This window comes from Salvelinus alpinus, chromosome 1, assembly GCF_045679555.1.
Source record: "Salvelinus alpinus chromosome 1, SLU_Salpinus.1, whole genome shotgun sequence".
Lineage (NCBI taxonomy): Eukaryota > Metazoa > Chordata > Actinopteri > Salmoniformes > Salmonidae > Salvelinus > Salvelinus alpinus.
Window position 1 is genome coordinate 19,211,516 of NC_092086.1, and position 22,226 is coordinate 19,233,741.

Sequence of the window (22,226 nt, forward strand, 5' to 3'; positions counted from 1 at the left end):
TGAAGTAAGTAATATCCTAGCCAGTACTATACCATTCAGGAAGTAACTAATATCCTAGCCAGTACTATACCGTTCAGGTGAAGTAAGTAATATCCTAGCCAGTACTATACCGTTCAGGAAGTAACTAATATCCTAGCCAGTACTATACCATTCAGGAAGTAACTAATATCCTAGCCAGTACTATACCGTTCAGGAAGTAACTAATATCCTAGCCAGTACTATACCGTTCAGGAAGTAACTAATATCCTAGCCAGTACTATACCGTTCAGGAAGTAACTAATATCCTAGCCAGTACTATACCGTTCAGGTGAAGTAAGTAATATCCTAGCCAGTACTATACCATTCAGGAAGTAACTAATATCCTAGCCAGTACTATACCGTTCAGGTGAAGTAAGTAATATCCTAGCCAGTACTATACCATTCAGGAAGTAACTAATATCCTAGCCAGTACTATACCATTCAGGAAGTAACTAATATCCTAGCCAGTACTATACCGTTCAGGAAGTAACTAATATCCTAGCCAGTACTATACCGTTCAGGAAGTAACTAATATCCTAGCCAGTACTATACCGTTCAGGTGAAGTAAGTAATATCCTAGCCAGTACTATACCATTCAGGAAGTAACTAATATCCTAGCCAGTACTATACCGTTCAGGAAGTAACTAATATCCTAGCCAGTACTATACCGTTCAGGAAGTAACTAATATCCTAGCCAGTACTATACCGTTCAGGTGAAGTAAGTAATATCCTAGCCAGTACTATACCATTCAGGAAGTAACTAATATCCTAGCCAGTACTATACCGTTCAGGTGAAGTAAGTAATATCCTAGCCAGTACTATACCATTCAGGAAGTAACTAATATCCTAGCCAGGACTATACCGTTCAGACTGGAACAATAATATGATCATGTCCAGTACCATCTCATCTCTTCACGGTCAGTAAAGATTGATTTGATTGACTGAATGATTGCTGTCCCCTCCAGTCTGCACCATGGGAAGAGCAGCAGCACCGGGAACCTGCTGGAGAGCGACATGTCTCTGCCCATGCCCGACTACGGCCTGACTGCCCGCCTGCTGGCACAGAGCCTGGCACAGAGCAGACCCAGGCCCTACAGCATGGCAGGCTTTACCACACAGGTCAGTGTTTGCGAGCGAACACGCAGTCGGACAGATGCTGACACACAGATGGAAGGACGCTGACACACACCAGGCCACGGCCCTAAAACCATTTTCTCTACACAACTGAAACAGACAGCCATATACTTCTAAAGACACACGACAAACACAATCTCCCACTCAGAACACGCCCTCTTCCCAGTAATCCACTGTGGTTGATTCAGTCTGGAGAGTAGAGGTGTCTGATTGGCTATCTGGAGGACTCCAGTCATTTTGGTGTATTGTTCTGTTAACACCATGTACTGTAAGGAGTAATACTGCAGGAGAACACAGGGATATAGAGTAGGAACATGGCTCTGGCGCCATCTGCTGGAGGCTCTCTTTCAATAACTGCTTTTATACATGAGAGTTTCTGAAAGTACATCTATAAAATAGACACTGTGTGAGTGATCATACATGACCATACTTGGGGCTCCCGAGTGGCTCAGCGATCCGAGGCACTGCGTCTCAGTGCTAGAGGCATCACTACAGACCCTGGTTCGATTCCAGACTATCACAACCAGCTGTGATTGGGAATCTCATAGGGTGGCGCACAATTGGCCCAGCGTTGTTAGGGTCCAAAAGTCAGTTCAGAACAATGACGGGGTAGGCCGTCATTGTAAATAAGAATTTGTTCTGAACTGACTTTCCTAGTTAAATAAAGATGAATAAAAAATGTCAAATTAAAATACAGTTACGCACAGTCATTGATGTATCATTAGGCCATGCTAATGTTATCTTTGTAAGGTATTAACTATTAACGGCAGGATTTGTAAGGTATTAACTATTAACGGCAGGATTTGTGAGATTTAGGAATGAACTGTGTTAAGGAGTGTTCTAATGTAGGAATGAACTGTGTATTAAGGACTAGAGGTCGACCGATTAGGATTTTTCAACGCTGATACCGACACCGATTATTGGAGGACCAAAAAAAGCCGATACCGATTAATCAGACGATTTTTATACATATATTTGTAATAATGACAATTACAACAATACTGAATGAACAATGAACCCTTTTATTTTAACTTAATATAATACATAAATAAAATCTATTTAGTCTCAAATAAATAATGAAACATGTTAAATTTGGTTTAAATAATGCAAAAACAAAGTGTTGGAGAAGAAAGTAAAAGAGCAATATGTGCCATGTAAGAAAGCTAACGTTTAAGCTCTTTGCTCAGAACATGAGAGCAGATGAAAGCTGGTGGTTCAATATTCCCAGTTAAGAAGTTTTAGGTTGTAGTTATTATAGGAATTATGACGCATCGACTATTTCTCTCTATACCATTTGCATTTCATATACCTTTTGACTATTGGATGTTCTTATAGGCACTTTAGTATTGCCAGCCTAATCTCAGGAGTTGATAGGCTTGAAGTCATAAACAGCGCTGTGCATCCCAGTATTGCTAAGAGCTGCTGGCAAACCAGGAAAGTGCTGTTTGACTGAATGCTTACGAGCCTGCTGCTGCCTACCACTGCTCAGTCAGACAGCTCAGACAGTCTATCAAATCATAGACTTAATTATAACATAAAATCACACAGAAATATGAGCCTTTGGTCATTAATATGGATAAATCCGGAGACTATCATTTCGAAAACAAAACGTTTATTCTTTCAGTGAAATACGGAACCGTTCCGTATTTTATCGAGCGGGTGGCAACCCCCTAAGTCTAAATATTGCTGTTACATTGCACAACCTTCAATGTTATGTCATAATTATGTAACATTCTAGCAAATTAATTACGGTCTTTGTTAGGAAGAAACACAGTTCGCAACGAGCCAGGTGGCCCAAACTGCTGCATATACCCTGACTCTGCTTGTACTGAATGCAAGAGAAGTGACACAATTTCTAGTTAAAATAAATGCATGCTAGCAGGCAATATTAACTAACTATGCAGGTTTAAAAAATATATATTCTTCTGTGTATTGATTTTAAGAAAGACATTGATGTTTATGGTTAGGTACATTTGTGCAACGATTGTGCTTTTTTCGCGAATGCGCTTTTGTTAAATCATCACCCGTTTGGCGAAGTTGAAGTAGGCTGTGATTCGATGATAAATTAACAGGCACCGCATTGCATATAATCAATGCAGGACAAGCTAGTTAACCTAGTAATTTCATCAACCATGTGTAGTTAACTAGTGATTATGTGAAGATTGATTGTTTTTTATAAGATAAGTTTAATGCTAGCTAGCAACTTACCTTGGCTCCTTGCAGCCACAAGGTCCTTTTGATGCTGCACTCGTGTAACAGGTGGTCAGCCTGCCACGCAGTTTCCTTGTGGATAGCAATGTAATCCGCCATAATCGGCGTCCCAAAAAGGCCGATTACCGATTGTTATGAAAACATGAAATCGGCCCTAATTAATCGGCCTCTATTAAGGAGTGTTCTAATGTGTTCTAATACATTTTTATTTATTTTTATTTTTAATCCCAGCCCCCGTCCCCGCAGGAGGCCGTTTGTCTTTTGGTAGGCCGTCATTGTAAATAACAACTGACTTGCCCAGTTAAATAAAGGTTCAATAAAACAAAATATATTAAGAAACTGTGTTAAGGAGTGTTCTAATGTAGGAATGAACTGTGTGTTAAGGAGTGTTCTAATGTAGGAATGAACTGTGTGTTATTAAGGAGTGTTCTAATGTAGGAATGAACTGTGTGTTAAGGAGTGTTCTAATGTAGGAATGAACTGTGTGTTAAGGAGTGTTCTAATGTAGGAATGAACTGTGTGTTAAGGAGTGTTCTAATGTAGGAATGAACTGTGTGTTAAGGAGTGTTCTAATGTAGGAATGAACTGTGTGTTAAGGAGTGTTCTAATGTAGGAATGAACTGTGTGTTATTAAGGAGTGTTCTAATGTAGCAATGAACTGTGTGTTATTAAGGAGTGTTCTAATGTAGGAATGAACTGTGTCATGATAATGTTCTTTTCCATTTCAGCCTGCCCTTGAGGACTATGACAGTCGCTTTGCTGCTGCAAGGTAAGAACCTTATTATCAACCGTCCTGAACTACTGACCTGGTAGTTACATTGAGTGGTATGAATGACTGATCACGATGTAGTATGAATGTGAACTACTGTACTGACCTGGTAGTTACATTGAGTGGTATGAATGACTGATCACGATGTAGTATGAATGTGAACTACTGTTCCTACCTGGTAGTTACATTGAGTGGTATGAATGACTGATCACGATGTAGTATGAATGTGAACTACTGACCTGATAGTTACATTGAGTGGTATGAATGACTGATCACGATGTAGTATGAATGTGAACTACTGACCTGGTAGTTACATTGAGTGGTATGAATGACTGATCACGATGTAGTATGAATGTGAACTACAGTACTGACCTGGTAGTTACATTGAGTGGTATGAATGACTGATCGCGATGTAGTATGGTTGTGAACTACTGTACCTACCTGGTAGTTACATTGAGTGGTATGAATGACTGATCACGATGTAGTATGAATGTGAACTACAGTACTGACCTGGTAGTTACATTGAGTGGTATGAATGACTGATCACGATGTAGTATGAATGTGAACTACTGTACTGACCTGGTAGTTACATTGAGTGGTATGAATGACTGATCACGATGTAGTATGAATGTGAACTACTGACCTGGTAGTTACATTGAGTGGTATGAATGACTGATCACGATGTAGTATGAATGTGAACTACTGTACTGACCTGGTAGTTACATTGAGTGGTATGAATGACTGATCACGATGTAGTATGAATGTGAACTACTGACCTGGTAGTTACATTGAGTGGTATGAATGACTGATCACGATGTAGTATGAATGTGAACTACTGACCTGGTAGTTACATTGAGTGGTATGAATGACTGATCACGATGTAGTATGAATGTGAACTACAGTACTGACCTGGTAGTTACATTGAGTGGTATGAATGACTGATCACGATGTAGTATGGTTGTGAACTACTGTACCTACCTGGTAGTTACATTGAGTGGTATGAATGACTGATCACGATGTAGTATGAATGTGAACTACTGTACTGACCTGGTAGTTACATTGAGTGGTATGAATGACTGATCACGATGTAGTATGAATGTGAACTACTGTACTGACCTGGTAGTTACATTGAGTGGTATGAATGACTGATCACGATGTAGTATGGTTGTGAACTACTGTACCTACCTGGTAGTTACATTGAGTGGTATGAATGACTGATCACGATGTAGTATGAATGTGAACTACTGTACTGACCTGGTAGTTACATTGAGTGGTATGAATGACTGATCACGATGTAGTATGAATGTGAACTACTGTACTGACCTGGTAGTTACATTGAGTGGTATGAATGACTGATCACAATGTAGTATGAATGTGAACTACTGTACTGACCTGGTAGTTACATTGAGTGGTATGAATGACTGATCACGATGTAGTATGAATGTGAACTACTGTTCCTACCTGGTAGTTACATTGAGTGGTATGAATGACTGATCACGATGTAGTATGAATGTGAACTACTGTTCCTACCTGGTAGTTACATTGAGTGGTATGAATGACTGATCACGATGTAGTATGAATGACTAGATACACAGCACTGACTAGACTGGGATATGAGAGTAAAAATAAAACTACAATGAACTAAAATATAAGCGCAACATGAGTTACAGTTCATAAGAGGAGATCATTCAATTGGAATAAATTCATTAGGCCCTAGTCTATGGATTTCACACTACTGGGAATACAGATATGCATCTGTTGGTCAGAGATACCTTAAAAAGTAGGGGTGTGGATCAGAAAACCAGTCAGCATCTGGTGTGAACATGATTTGCCTCATGCAGCACGACATCACCTTCCCATAGAGTTGATCAGGCTGTTGATTGAGGCCTGTGGAATAGCTGTGCAAAGTTGCTGGATATTGGCGGAACCTGGAACACGCTGTTGTACACGTTGATCCAGAGCATCCCAAACATGCTCAATGGATGACATGTCTGGTGAGTATGCAGGCCATGAAAGAACTGGCACATTTTCAGCTTCCAGGAATTGTGTACAGATCCTTGCGACATGGGGCCGTGCATTATCATGCTGAAACATGAGGTGATGGTGGCGGATGAATGGAACAACAATGGGCCTCAGGATCTCGTCATGGTATCTCTGTGCATTCAATTTACCATCGATTAAAATGCAATTGTTGTCCTTATTTTATGCCTGCCCATACCATAACCCCTCCGCCACCATGGGGCACCCCGTTCACAACATTGACATCAGCAAACCACTCGCCTACACAACGCCATGTCTGCCATCTGCTCGGTACAGTTGAAACCGGGATTCATCTGTGAAGAGCACACTTCTCCAGCGTGCCATTGGCCAGCGAAGTCTGTTACGACGCCTGTCAGGTCACGACCCTAATTAGGACTACAAGTATGCAAATGAGCTTCCCTGAGACTGTTTCTGACAGTTCTTCGGTTGTGCAAACCCTCAGTTTCATCAGCTGTCTGGGTGGCTGGTCTCAGATAATCCCGCAGGTGAAGAAGCTGGATGTGGAGGTCCTGGGCTGGCGTGGTTACACGTGGTCTGTTGTTGTGAGGCCGGTTGGATGGACTGCCAAATACTCCAAAACGACATTGGACGCGGCATGGTAGAGAAATGAACATGAAATTCTCTGGCAATAGCCCTTGTGGACATTCCTGCAGTCAGCGTGCCAATTTCACACTCCCTCAAAACTTGGGACATCTGTAGCATTGTGTTGTGTGACAAAACTGCACATTTTAGAGTGGCCTTTTATTGTCAACAGCACAAGATGCACCTTTGTAATGATCATGCTGTTTAATCAGCTTCTTGATATGCCACACCTGTCAGGTGGATGGATTATCTTGGCAAAAGAGAAATTCTCACTAACTGGGAGGTAAACAAATTTGTGCACAGAATTTGAGAGAAATAAGCTGTTTTGTGCGTATGGAAAAATTCGGAACTTTTACTTCAGCTCATGAAACATGGGACCAACACTTTACATGTTGTGTTTATATTTTGGTTCAGTATAGATCATTAAAGACTGATATTGCTTTGATGTGGAAGTTTAGTTGTTTAGTCGGAGTTAAAACTTGGAGACACTGCAGCTCTTCAGGCTTTGGATAAAAGTGTCTGCTAAATGGCATATATTATATAAGACCAGTCTTGGATGTCCAGCTCTGAGGAAGCTTTCATTTCTCCTCTTTTTGGGTCTTGCTTGCTTTTTCCTCAGACTCCATAGCTGCTATATTGACTTGTGTTATTTAATGACAACAGCATTTCATATAACTAGTGTCTAGAAGGTTTATTCTCCAACTGTTTCTGAGTCAATGTTTGTCTCTCAAACTGACTCTATCCCAAGTGGCACCCTATTCCCTACATAGTGCACTACTTTTGACCAGAGCCCAATGGCACCCTATTACCTATAGTGCACTACTTTTGACCACAGCCCTATGGGCCCTTTTCAGCAGCAGTGCAGCTAATTAGGAATAGGGTTCCATTTGGGACAGAGTTCGTTTCTGTAATCCAATCAGAAGTCAGATCCACTGCTGTGGGAGGAGGGGTTAACCTAGGTTAATCTGAAGAGATTGATTTATTTCTGTCTGTCTGACGATGGGGAAGGTGTGTGTGCGCAATCGCGTGTGTGTGCGTGTGTTTACTTGTATGTATGTGTGTTGTGACATATCGAATTACATCATTCTGACCACATGTTGACATCACTGCTTGGTGAGGCTGGAGCTCTGATGAGCTCTGGTCTGGCGCTCCAAGTCCTTCTACATAGAGTTTGATAGAGAGCTCTTTTTTGCATCTTTGCCATAATGGCTTCTGTGACAGCATTGGTAGCACCATTGAGGGATTTCTCCATTTTAAAGGAAAATTCCACCCAAAAGCGATCTTTTGGTATTTGTTTCATTAGTCCATTGTTGACGTAGTACCAAAAACGTTTTACCTGTCAGCAATCAAGTTTTCAACATATGTAACTTCAACCAAAACTTTTGGGGGACTATGTCAACAATGGACTAATGAAACAAATACCAAAAGATCGCTTTTGTGTGGAGTTTTCCTCTAAAAGAAAGAAGGCAATTTATTCTTCTTCTTCTATTGACAGTCGGTTAACAAACTGAAATGATCAACACTGCCACCTGTAGTCTGTTGTCTGAACAGGTATAAATCCAAGGTTGGCTATTTACAACCACCTCCATTTATATAATGTTTGTTCCGTAGTATCATTCATTGGCTGATCCCTCCTGATGACCTGGATGGAATCATGTGATCCTTCCATAACCAATAGGAAGTCCCACCCAGTTGACTACTTCAAAATAGTGAATGTCCTCAATGGAGCTGTCCATGCTAAAACAGGCTTTGTTGCACTTGAGCTGTCTATCCAAGTCTATGGTCGTTTTACATACTCCTTTTGTTCCTGAATATCTGGTTCTGGGTCAGATCTTGTATTTATAGACCTAACGGGCCCAGGGTGTCTCCACCCTAGAGGCACTGAACTCATCTTACACCAGACCCCCACTGCCAACCAGATGACTTGGATTACCTCATCACAAATGGCCTCTAGGTTACTTGGGTTGAATTTGCCTATTGTTCAAAAAGACAAGTGATTCTGTGAAACATTCAAATTATCAATACATTCAATTTCTTTACCCTTCAAAAGTTAGTTTTCTGCTATCATCATTAATATGCAGATAGTGATATAGAGGCCTGGGTCGTGTTCATTAGGTTACCAAACGGAGGAAAACTGACTGAAACAAGTGGTACTAACCTGGACTTGTACAATAAGAAATGCAAATGTCTGTTGCAAAGCGTTTTGTGTGTCCTAATGAACATGACCCTGATGAAGGAAGTCCCATCTCGGTAACTATGGCAGCCAGGTGTGTTTTGGTGTGGGAGGTTTAGGTGGGAGGGAGGTACTTGCTACTCATGGTGCGTGTTTGAGATGGACGACACTGCAGTCTGACTGTGCAGAACCCCTGATCTCCAACTAACTAGTGATCACTACTCATCGTGTGATCAAGATGAGTGATTCTGTGCCTTGTTCAAACTGATCCACTCAAAACACGCTGATGGTACAGCACACCTCTCCTCCCTACACCGCTCCTCCCAAATCCACCCCTGCCTGCCTGCCTTCCTTGCCTTGTGGCTGTCTTGTCCCTCCATCTTCTCTCGGAGTGTGTCTCTTCTCTTCCCACCTGGCAAGCTTCCTTTCTCTTTGTTCCTTGTTCCACAGTTCTGATCCCGATGGCAAATTGATTTCGACAGTGTGAGAACAGACAGAGACAGCTCCCTACCGGATAGCACAGGGGCCTCCCCCTCTCTTCCCAGCCCCCCCCCCCCCCCCCTTTCCAGTCTCTCCCCAACAATCTCACCACTTAGTCTCTCCACCTCAATCTCACCCCTTAGACTCTCCCCCTTAGTCTCTCCCCCTCAGGCTCCCCTTAGTCTCCCCCTTAGTCTCCTCCCTGTCTCTCCCCTCAGTCTCCCTGTATCCCCCTCCTCCCCCCTGCTTCCACGCACTCCTTCTCTAAGTGGAAGAGCTCCAAGTCTCATCCCTCCTTTCTGTCCTTTCTTCCTCTCCTTGATCCCTCCTTCACTCCTTCCTTCCTCGGGTCGGTGGCGGTGACAGTGGCGGTTGGTGGGTAGAGGATGAGGAGGGCGCTGAGAGGGAGAGCCAGGGAGGAGCCCGTCCACCAATCGGCTTGCAGCGTTTCCCACTCTGAACTCTAAACTTTGAACTTCTCTATCTAATCAATGTCCGTGCGAGAGACGAAATGGACACTACTAACTCTCAATCTCAAACAAGAGACTGCCTTTGCCACTGCTTGTCTTTTGACTTTCATGCATGTACATGGTTGTGTCATTTTGTTAAATCTGAAAAGACATGTTCGTGTACGGTACAAGTGCCAAAAATATCAACATTGTATACAGTCATTGTACTCACTCAGCCACTGGACTGGACTGCTTTTCTAAAGCACGTGGAATGACTTAACATGATAATGGAGACTTTGGATGTGTCAAATGGAACCCTATTCCCTATGTACAATTTGACCAGGGCCCTTAGGGGCCATTCTATAGGGAAGGGGTGCTATTTGGGACATAGCCTTTGTTTGCAGTGAGGCTGTGCAGATATTCTGTCTGTTGTTCCTTTGATATACACTATGTGGCGCTGCACTCATTGCCTGGTGTGACCTGTCAACGCTGATGTCGATTTGAGGTTTTTGTCGACTGAGTCATTATGCCTTACTTCTGAAATGTTCCTTTTTTTCTGTGGTAGTTTAATGTGCAACTTAGGTTGTGGAATATAAATATCATAGTTTAACTTGGACACCCCTTCAAATTTGACACAAGAATCACTTTTATTTGATCAACTTTTGTCTGGGTGATTATTACCATCCCAGATGAATTTCGTATTTTTCTCTTCTTATGATTCTTTAAATCAAGATGATTCTTTTGAAAAAAATATTAATAAATGTTTCACAGTTCAAAATATATCTGGTTTCAAATCACACTATATACATCGAGTCCTTTCTAGGACCTCCTCCAAGCCATCCCATGAGTGGTCAGTCTGAAATATTCATTTGATGGACCTCAGTTTGGACCTTTTCTGACCCCTGAATATGCTCTTTCAGCAGTTGGGGCAGTCATCATTGACCCCTCTACAACTATTTGAACCTTCCATGACCTTTGTCTAATTTTCTCCATAACTGCTGTGATCTAGTTGAAGGAAAGTACAAACAATATGTTTAATAATATGATTATCATCGTATGTTCTGAGTGATTATGTCCTTTTTTGGTCTTAATTTCTTTGAAAAATGCGTTAAGTGTTGTTGTAAAAAGATTTCCAGAAAAATACAAAATATTTATTTGAATAATATAAAAAGTAATTATTATCTTTGAGCATGCTACGGCGCAATGATCAGAAATGTGATACTATTGAACTTTGACATTGAATGTATGGTGACTTTTTACAAAAAGTATTCTAAATAAAACATATCTATATATTAATAAACAGTTTGTTCAGACGAGAAATCTGTTCTGTCAAATTAATGACTTAAAAAATATATTTTTTTGGAAAACAAATTGAAAAAGTTTTTTTTTTTTTGATTGACATCAGTATGTTTTGGACCAGTACTGACCAAACTTGTTCTTGTTTCTGACATCTTTTTTATTTGTGAATCATCACTCATCACATAATTTCCCACATATGAAGTATTGTCATGGCGTCTGCATCGTCCACACCTCATCCTCTATGCACTACTTCTGGCATCCCATAGCAACCAAGCTCTGATCGCCACGTCATCATGATGTGATTTGAACCATTTGAGTATCAGTGTGTGGTGAATGGCACTATAGATGTGTTCCTCTCCTTCCTCCTCTCCTTTCCTTCCTGCCTCCTCTCCTTTCCTTCCTGCCTCCTCTCCTTTCCTTCCTACCTCCTTTCCCTTCCTGCTTCCTCTCCTTCCTGCCTCATCTCCTTTCCTTCCTGCCTCCTCTCCTTTCCTTCCTGCCTCCTCTCTTTTCCCTTCCTTCCTCCTCTCCTTTCCTTCCTACATCCTTTCCTTTCCTTCCTGCCTCCTCTCCTTTCCCTTCCTGCCTCCTCTCCTTTCCTTCCTGCCTCCTCTCCTTTCCTTCCTGCCTCCTCTCCTTTCCTTCCTACATCCTTTCCCTTCCTGCCTCCTCTCCTTTCCTTCCTGCCTCCTCTCCTTTCCCTTCCTGCCTCCTCTCCTTTCCTTCCTGCCTCCTCTCCTTTCCCTTCCTGCCTCCTCTCCTTTCCTTCCTGCCTCCTCTCCTTTCCCTTCCTGCCTCCTCTCCTTTCCTTCCTGCCTCCTCTCCTTTCCCTTCCTGCCTCCTCTCCTTTTCTTCCTGCCTCCTCTCCTTTCCTTCCTGCCTCCTCTCCTTCTTTAGACAGTATGTCTCTAGTTTTGCTGCCATGTGAATATAATCCTGGTTTGTATGAGGGTTATAGCCTGAAGCCGTAGGGCGCATCCCAAACGACACCCATATTCCCTACACAGTGCACTACTTTTGGGCTCCCAAGTGGCGCAGCGGTCTAAGGCACTGCATCTCAGCAGTCACTACAGACACCCTGGTTTGATTCCAGGCTGTATCACAACCAGCCGTGATTGGAAGTCACATAGGTCGCCGCACAATTGGCCCAGCATCGTCCGGGTTTGGCCGGTGTAGGCCGTCACTGTAAATAAGAATTTGTTCTTAACTGACTTGCCTGGTTTAATTTAAAATATATATATTTGACCAAGGCCCATATAGGGTGTAATTTGGGACGCTGCCCTAGTTTCTGGCTCTGTGGATGTATCTAGTAGAGCAGTGGTTCCCAAACTGTTTCTGTTACTGTACCACCAACTGAATTCTGCTGTGCCCGGAGTAACCCCCCCAAACCCATGCATTTTACCAATAACCCTGTAGTCTCATGAGTCTTTTCAAGTACCCCCCGTGTATAGTCCTAGTACCCCCCCGTGTATAGTCCTAGTACCCCCTGTGTATAGTCCTAGTACCCCTGTGTATAGTCCTAGTACCCCCCCGTGTATAGTCCTAGTACCCCTGTGTATAGTCCTAGTACCCCCCCGTGTATAGTCCTAGTACCCCCTGTGTATAGTCATAGTACCCCCCCGTGTATAGTCCTAGTACCCCCTGTGTATAGTCCTAGTACCCCTGGTGTATAGTCCTAGTACCCCCCTGTGTATAGTCCTAGTACCCCTGTGTATAGTCCTAGTACCCCCCCGTGTATAGTCCTAGTACCCCCTTGGTATAGTCATAGTACCCCCCCGTGTATAGTCCTAGTACCCCCTGTGTATAGTCCTAGTACCCCTGGTGTATAGTCCTAGTACCCCCCTGTGTATAGTCCTAGTACCCCTGTGTATAGTCCTAGTACCCCCCCGTGTATAGTCCTAGTACCCCCTGTGTATAGTCATAGTACCCCCCCGTGTATAGTCCTAGTACCCCCTGTGTATAGTGCTAGTACCCCCTGTGTACAGTTCTAGTACCACCCGTTATATAGTCCTAGTACCCCCTGTGTATAGTCCTAGTACCCCTGGTTGTGGAAACCTGTAGTAGAGAAGGTGCTGTGCTATAGGCTTTTTACACATCATGTCTGCAGACAAACATCAGGCTGTGACTTGGCTAAGTTGAGGGCATGAAAATGTGTATTGTCAGTCTTCCATCATTCTTCACAAATCCAGTCAAAGAGCTGGCTTCCCAGACACAGATGAATCCTGTAGTCTTGGAACAAAAATAATTTCTCAAGTAACCATGATTTTTAAACCAGGAATAGATTGCCTCCCCAAATGGAACCCTAATCCCTTTATAGTGCCCTACTTTTGATCAGGACTCTGGTCTAAAGTAGTGCACTATATAGAGAATAGGGTTCCGTTGTGGACACATTCCAGGTTTAATTTGTGCCTGGGAAATGAACCCTATATCAGTTAACGTATGTATGTTCATCTGACATCAGACTAACTAGCTGTGCCAATGCCTTTAAGAACTGTGACCTCACTATGCATGACTTCACTATGAGAGATGAGCTTTAAGCACCCTATTCCCTACATAGTACACTCAAACGTAGTGCACTGCATAGGGAATACGGTGCAGTTTTGGATGCACACTAAGGCAGTCAAACCCAAGGGTTTTCTTTACCTTCCAGTTTGGGTCCAGAAATGTCCCGGTTCTGAAAGAACAGGACGTCAGTAAGTCACCAGCCTCCATCGCCGCTCGCTCGCTCACTCACTCACTCACTCAGCCAACCAACTAATCACACTCTCTCTGGTTCTCTTGGCTGTCATTGGCTGTCTGGCTTCAGTAAGGTGCTGGATATCCCTGTTTTTGTTTTTTCCTTTTCCAACCTTCGACCTCTCTGATTGGCTTTCCTTCCTGAGGCGGGGTTTCTTCCAGCCAATCCAGGAGGCCCTGGGTTGCAAAATAATGTTTTTCCATGGAGGTAAAAGTGTCAGAAGACTCCTAAGTCCTTCTAACCCTGCCTGTCTGTTCTGTACTCTCAGAGTACATGTTTAACACTTCACTCCAATAATAAGCACTACAGCATTGTTTGTTCTCGCCTGCATGCTGCCTCTAACATTCACTTTATAAATATTAACTACAGACACACATTCAGAAACAACAGTATTTAGTCAATGGAGAATGGCTACTGTTATTGTACTTTCTGGTTTCTATAGGGGTCACTATAATCTACCAAACAGCAGACTGAAGATGAATACCTTAGGGGGGGTGATGAGTTGGGATTAGGGGTTTGACCCAAGTGTCTTCCATGTGTGTTCTATCCAGACTAAACATCTCTCTTCCTTGCTCCCTCTCTCCACAGTGACCGAGCCCTGGAGATTTACTTCAGACAACCCATCAATGATGACAGATCAGCCCCTATATTCTACTAGCAGGGGCCATCACAGCACCCCTGTGGGTCCATGGCCTCTCAACCTCCCCTTAACACCTCTCTAGGCCCCTGGCCCCTCATCCTCCCCTTAACACCCCTGTGGGTCCCTGGCCTCTCACAGCACCCCTGTGGGTCCCTGGCCTCTCACCCTCCCCTCACAGCACCCCTGTGGGTCCCTGGCCTCTCACCCTCCCCTCACAGCACCCCTGTGGGTCCCTAGCCTCTCACCCTCCCCTCACAGCACCCCTGTGGGTCCCTAGCCTCTCACCCGCCCCTCACAGCACCCCTGTAGGCCCCTGGCCTCTCACCCTCCCCTCACAGCACCCCTGTGGGTCCCTGGCCTCTCACAGCACTCCTGTAGGCCCCTGCCCTCTCACCCTCCCCTCACAGCACCCCTGTAGGCCCCTGGGGCTCCCTGGCCTCCGATCCTCCTCTCACAACACCCTTGTAGGCCCCTGGGAGTCCCTGGCCGCTCATCCTTCCCTTAACCACCCTGTAGGGCCCTGGGGGTCCTTGGCCCCACCACCTCCCCCTAACCAGCTTGTGTGTCCCTGGCCCCTCGCTCTCCCCTTAAGACCCCTGTAGGTCTCTGGCCTCTCTAGCTGTCACAATACTGATAATGATGAACATATATTTTTCATTTCTATGTTCCTGTAACTTTAAATAATGTACAGCAAACTGTCTAAGAGGTTGAAGGTAAATACTGAGAGGGAGGACAACGTGTGGTATCTATATTGGTTATATTACAGTAAATTGATAGTTACACTGGATGTAGATGTACAGTATAACATAAGTACATTTGTAAATACTTTTTCATTTAAAACTATTACTTGATATTTTAAACCAAGTATGCCCAACGCTCTTCCTGAAGATCTACCATCCTGTAGGTTTTCAATCCAACCGTAATCAAACACACCTGATTTCACTAGTTAAGGTCTGGGTGACCTGCTAATAATTAGAATCAGGTGAGTGAGTGAAAAAGTACAGGATGGTAGGTCTTCAGGAAGAGGGTTGGGCAGCCCTGCAGCAGGCCTACATGCTAGCCCAGAACTGCTGTCAACTAGGATGGGCGTTAGGGAGGCTCCACCACTACACTTACACTGCCTTGCAAAAGTGTTCACACCCCTCGGGTTTCCTCACATTTTGTTGGTACAAAGTGGGATTAAAAATAAATAAATAAAACATTTTGTCAATCTACACAAAATACTCAAGTCAAAGTGTTTTATTGATTTAATATGAATAGAGATTACATAACAAAAATATAGTCATTACATAAGTATTGAGCCCCCTAAATCAATACATTTGACTGTGTCTTCCTGGGTAAGTCTTTTAAAGCTTTACACACCTGGATTGTACAATATTAGCCCATTTATTCTTTTTAAAGTTCTTCAAGCTCTGTCAAGAAGTCTCGCTATTGATTTAAGCAGATTTATGTCAAACTGTAACTTGGCCACTCAGGAACATTCACTGTCTTCTTGGTAAAATACTCCTGTGTAGATTTGGCCTTGTGTTGTAGGTTATTGTCCTGCTGAAAAGTGAATTCCTCTCCCAGTGACTGGTGTAAAGCAGACTGAAGCCTCAAGGATTTTTGCATGTGCTTAGCTTCATCCCGTTTCTTTTTATCCTGAAAAACTCCCCAGTATTTGCCGATGTCAAGCATACCCATACCGTGATGCAGCCACCACCATGCTTAAAAATAAGGAGGCAGTTAGTTACTCAGTGTTGTTGGATTTGCCCCAAATGTAAGGCTTTGCAGTGGGGTTTTTTAAGTATTAATGTTGTGCCTTGTTGCATACAACATGCACGTTTTGGAATATTTTTATTCTGTATATTTGTATTGTTCTTTTCAATCTGCCATTGTAAGTCATTATTGTGGAGTCTCTACAATGTTGTTGGGCCAACCTCAGTTTTCTCCCATCACAGCTTTTTTTAAATCACCATGGTGACATCCCTGAGGTGTTTCAATCCTGCTGCTCAGTTCAAAAGGAGGACTGCATCTTTTATGTGTCTGGGTGGTTAAATACACCATCCACATAATAATAATTTACTTCACCATGCTTAAATATATATTCAATGTCTGATTTGTTATTGTTACCCATCTACCAATCACTGCCCTTCTGTATAAGGCTTTAGAAAGGTCCCTGGTCTTTGTAATTTAATCTGTGCTTGAAATTCAATACTTGACTGAAGGCAGATGGTGTATGTGTGGGGGACGGAGGAAGGGTTAGTCACTAAAATATCATGTCAACCCCTATTACACACAGTGAGTCCATATAACTTCAAATGATATTAGTCACATGCGCCGAATACAACAGGTGTAGACCTTACAGTGAAATGCTTACTTACGAGCCCCTAACCGACAATGCAGTTAAAAAAAATATGGATAAGAATAAGAGAGAAATGTAACAAGTAATTAAAGAGGAGCAGTAAAAAATAACATTTACAGTGGGGTGCCGGTACAGAGTCAATGTGCGGGGGCACCGGTTAGTTGAGGTAGTATGTACATGTAGGTAGAGTTAATTAAAGTGACTATGCATAGATGACAACAGAGAGTGGCAGTGGTGTGGACAGGGGTGGGGGGGGGGGGCAATGTGAATAGTCTGGGTAGCCATTTGACTAGATATTCAGGAGTCTTATGGCTTGGGGGTAGAAGCTGTTTAGAAGCCTCTTGGACCTAGACTTGGCGCTCCGGTACTGCTTGCCGTGTGGTAGCAGAGAGAACAGTCTATGACTAGGGTGGCTGGAGTATTTGACCATTTTCAGGGCCTTCCTCTGACACTGCCTGGTCCTGAGGTCCTGGATGGCAGGAAGCTTGGCCACAGCGATGTACGGGGCCATTCGCACTACCCTCTGTAGTGCCTTGCGGTCGGAGGCCGAGCAATTGCCATACCAGGCAGTGATGCAACCAGCTAGGATGCTCTCGATGGTACAGCTGTAGAACCTTTTGAGGATCTGAGGACCCATACCAAATATTTTCAGTCTCCTGAGGGGGAATAGGTTTTGTCGTGCTCTCTTCACAACTGTCTTGGTATGCTTGGACCATGTTAGTTTGTTGGTGATGTGGACACCAAGGAACTCGAAGCACTCAACCTGCTCCACTGCAGCCCCGTCGAATGAGAATGGGGGCGTGCTCGGTCCTCCTTTTCCTGTAGTCCACAATCATCTCCATTGTCTTGATCACGTTGAGGGAGAGGTTGTTGTCCTGGCACCACATGGCCAGGTCTCTGACCTCCTCCCTATAGGCTCGTCTCGTTGTCGGTGATCAGGCCGAGCACTGTTGTGTCATCGGCAAAATTAATGATGGTGTTGGAGTCGTGCCTGGCTGTGCAGTCATGAGTGAACAGGGAGTACAGGAGAGGACTGAGCACGCAACCCTGAGTGGCCCCTGTGTTGAGGATCAGCATGGCGGATTTGTTGTTACCTACCCTTACCACCTGGGGACAGCCCGTCAGGAAGTCCAGGATCCAGTTGCAGAGGGAGGTGTTTAGTCCCAGGGTCCTTAGCTTAATGATGAGCTTTAAGGGCACTATGGCGTTGAACACTGAGCTGTAGTCAATGAATAGCATTCTCACATAGGTGTTCCTTCTGTCCAGGTGGGAAAAGGCAGTGTGGAGTGCAATAGAGACTGCAGCATCTGTGGATTTTTTGGGGCGGTATGCAAATTGGAGTGAGTCTAGGGTTTCTGGGATGATGGTGTTGATGTGAGCCATGACCAGCCTTTCAAAGCACTTCATGGCTACAGACTCGAATGCTATGGGTCTGTAGTCATTTAGGCAGGTTACTTTCGTGTTCTTGGGCACAGGCACTATGATGGTCTGCTGAAAACATGTTGGTATTACAGACACGGACAGGGAGAGGTTGAAAATGTCAGTGCAGACACTTGCTAGTTGGTCAGCGCATGTTCGCAGTACACGTCCTGGTAATCCGTCTGGCCCTGCGGCCTTGTGAATGTTGACCTGTCTAAAGGTCTTACTCACATTGGCAGCAGAGAGCGTGATCACACAGTCTTCCGGTACAGCTGGTGCTCTCATGCATGTTTCAGTGTTATTTGCCTCGAAGCGAGCATAGAAGTAGTTTAGCTCATCCGGTAGGCTCGTGTCACTGGGCAGCTCTGGGCTGTGCTTCCATTTGTAGTCTGTAATGGTTTGCAGGCCCTGCCACATCCAACGAGCATCAGAGCCGGTGTAGTACAACTCGATCTTAGTCCTGTATTGACGGCTCGTCGGAGGTCATAGCGGGGATTTCTTATAAGCTTCTGGGTTAGAGTCCCGCTTCTTGAAGGCGGCAGCTCTAGCTTTTAGCTCAGAGCGGATGCTGCCTGTAATCCATGGTTTCTGGTTGGGGTATGTACGTACGGTCACTGTGGGGATGACGTCATCGATGCACTTATTGATGAAGCCAATGACAGATGTGTTGTTCTCATCAATGCTATTGGAGGAATCCCGGAACATATTCCAGTCTGTGCTAGATAAACAGTCCTGTAGCTCAGCATCTACTACATCTGACCACTTTTTTATTGATCTAGTCACTGGTGCTTCCTGCTTTAATTTTTGCTTATAAGCAGGAATCAGGAGGATAGAATTAGTCAGATCTGCCAAATAGAGGGCGAGGGAGGGCTTTATATGCATCTCTGTGTGTGGAGTATAGGTGGTCCAGAGTTCTTTTCCCTCTGGTTGCACATTTAACATCTTGATAGAAATTAGATAAAACGGATTTAAGTTTCCATGCATTAAAGTCCCCGGCTACTAGGAGCGCCACCTCTGGGTGAGCGTTTTCTTGTTTGCTTATGGCGGAATATAGCTCATCCAATGCTATCGTGGTGGTATGTAAACAGCTACAAACAATATGGATGAAAACTCTCTCGGTAGGTAATGTGGTCTGCAGTTTATCATGAGTAACTACCTCAGACAAGCAATGGCTCGAAACTTCCTTAGATATCGTGCACCAGCTGTTGTTTACAAAAATACATAGACCGCCACTCCTTCTCTTACCAGATGCCGCTGTTCTATCCTGCCGGTACATAGTATAACCAGCCAGCTGTATGATGATATTGTCGTCGTTCAGCCACGACTCCGTGAAGCATATGATGCTACAGTTTTTAATGCCCCGTTGGTAGTTTAATCTTCCCAATAACTCGTCCATTTTATTGTCCAAAGATTGCATGTTTGCGAGCAGAATTGCGGGGAGTGGGGGTTTATTCGATCGCCGCCTACTCCTCAGAAGGCAGTCCGCCCTCCGGCCTCTATCTCCACCTCCTCTTCACGCAGATCACTGGGGTCGGGCCTGTTCCCGAGGGAGCCGTATATCCTCCGCCTCGCGCTCGTCAGAGTTGTGAAAGAAGAAAAAGGATTCTGCTAGTCCGTGGTGAGTAATCTCAGTCCTGATGTCTAGAAGTCATTTTCAATCATAAGAGACGGTAACATTATGTACAAAAATAGTAAAACAATAAGTTACAAACAACGCAGATAAAACACAAAAACCCAATCGGTTGGGGGACGTAAAACGTCTGCCTTCTGCTCCGGCGCCAACTTTTGTTATTTGTTAAGCCAAACTCATTTAGGCTTGCCTGAACAAAGGGGCTATATTTTAGATTTTATCAATCTTCAAAAAAAATATTAAAAAATATTCCACTTTGACTTTGGTGTATTTTGAGTAGATCGTTGACCAAAAAAATACAATTATATCAATTTTAATCCCACTTTGTAACACAATAAAATGTGAAGAAATCCAAGGGGTATGAATACTTTTGCAAGGCACTGTAGATAGTTAATGTCTTCTTGCAGTTAAAAAGGTGTCGAAGTTTGTTAGACCAATCCATTTGTTTTAATTTGTACAAATCATGTTTTTCCATAATAGACCTCAGTATTCTTTGATACAACACTGTACATTTGACATTGAACATCCTATAGATAGACTACTAACTTAAAGTATGAGCATAGTAGAGCATTGAAGGAAGGCTTGCAGAAACCCGGTGAGATACGCATATCACAAAAACTCTTCCTTGTTCAGTCCATACCGATCTTCTTTGCAGTGGAATGAGGTACCTTACAGCAATGTGTCCTCAAGCGAAGGCAGCGGTCGTTTAGCAGCTCATGGAAATGGATAGTGATGTACAATGAATGTGATCAAACATAACTGCAAACATTAGCTAATGCTTCTGTACAGGCCATAGACCATCATAAATAACACACCATATTGTCTAGTCGTGATACAGTATGCCCAGTAACATGGGAACTGTGCCTTCTGTCTGTCGTTTCCTATGCAGCTTCAGGTTAAATCATCATCCTAAAACACTGCTATAAGCAAAGGGTACATGGATCACTTTTATCTGGATATTGTTTGTTATATTGTTCTTCAGAATGTCACAAATGTTATTTTCTTTGATTTAGATTTTTCTAAAAATGTTTGATCAGCTAAGTAATTCTACTGTAAACAAAATGTTTTTGTTGCTTGAATATGTTAAACTACTACTGTACTACTACATACTCTAATGGTAGAATACAAATAGAGAAATGCTATGAATTCCCTTCTACATTTTCTTCTTTTTAAAGTGAGTATTATAAGTTTATAATAAGATGTTAGCTAGCTACAGCAGAAATAATAGCTGATATGATTTGACATTCATATTTAGTTTCCCACCTCAGAATATCAAATAGAATGTTATTGTCATAGTGTGATCATGCTGACTCAGTATTATACACTGTAGGCCTATCTGAAATCACACCCTGTTCCCTTTAGTGCACTACTATTGGTCAGAGCCAATCTGGGCACTATGTAGGTAATAGGATGCCATTTTGGACACTTATCGATTGTCTTCAATAGGGGTCAGAGAATGGACAGTGGTCACGCTGGTTAGTGTGGAGGTATGAGAGAAACTGATATGAGTGTATGAATCGGAGTCTCAATAGATACCACTGGTTGGATCCAACTTTAGACGACTGTTTGAGAACAGGTGAACCACTGGCTAGGCACACCAGAATGGTTTCAAATACATTTTATACGCTTTTATAATATTTTCTCACTCTGTTCCTGTATCTGTATTATCTGTATATCTGTACAAAAATGACCTTTGTACACATTCATGACCTTGTATGAAATAAAACAATTGGACACAAGAAATGTAGAAATGTTGTGTACTAACTACTGCTATTCATGTCAGAAACAAAGGATGAAGACCTGGGTTATGTTCAGTAGAGCACACCGTGACCATATGACGACCTGGGTTATGTTCAGTAGAGCACACCGTGACCATATGAAGACCTGGGTTATGTTCAGTAGAGCACACCGTGACCATATGACGACCTGGGTTATGTTCAGTAGAGCACACCGTGACCATATGACGACCTGGGTTATGTTCAGTAGAGCACACCGTGACCATATGAAGACCTGGGTTATGTTCAGTAGAGCACACCGTGACCATATGAAGACCTGGGTTATGTTCAGTAGAGCACACCGTGACCATATGACGACCTGGGTTATGTTCAGTAGAGCACACCGTGACCATATGAAGAACTGGGTTATGTTCAGTAGAGCACACCGTGACCATATGAAGACCTGGGTTATGTTCAGTAGAGCACACCGTGACCATATGAAGAACTGGGTTATGTTCAGTAGAGCACACCGTGACCATATGAAGACCTGGGTTATGTTCAGTAGAGCACACCGTGACCATATGAA

The 22,226-nt window shown here is 43.4% G+C and overlaps 1 protein-coding gene across 4 annotated transcripts in view; it reads left to right on the plus strand.

Annotated features, from left to right (window-relative positions):
* Positions 1 to 21,668, plus strand: part of LOC139570932 (BAR/IMD domain-containing adapter protein 2-like) — a 174,740-nt gene extending 153,072 nt beyond the window's left edge. Inside the window, exons 13-16 of one of the 4 annotated variants that reach the window (XM_071393304.1) lie at positions 984 to 1,137; positions 4,092 to 4,132; positions 13,806 to 13,848; positions 14,481 to 21,668. In XM_071393304.1, the coding sequence (XP_071249405.1) occupies positions 984 to 1,137; positions 4,092 to 4,132; positions 13,806 to 13,833 (223 nt within the window). In that variant the 3' untranslated portion in view covers positions 13,834 to 13,848; positions 14,481 to 21,668. Of the gene's footprint in view, positions 1 to 983; positions 1,138 to 4,091; positions 4,133 to 9,377; positions 11,177 to 13,805; positions 13,849 to 14,480 lie in introns of those variants that run through there. The other 3 variants (XM_071393289.1, XM_071393295.1, XM_071393280.1) reach the window with 3 other exon arrangements.
* Positions 21,669 to 22,226: the final 558 nt, after the last annotated feature.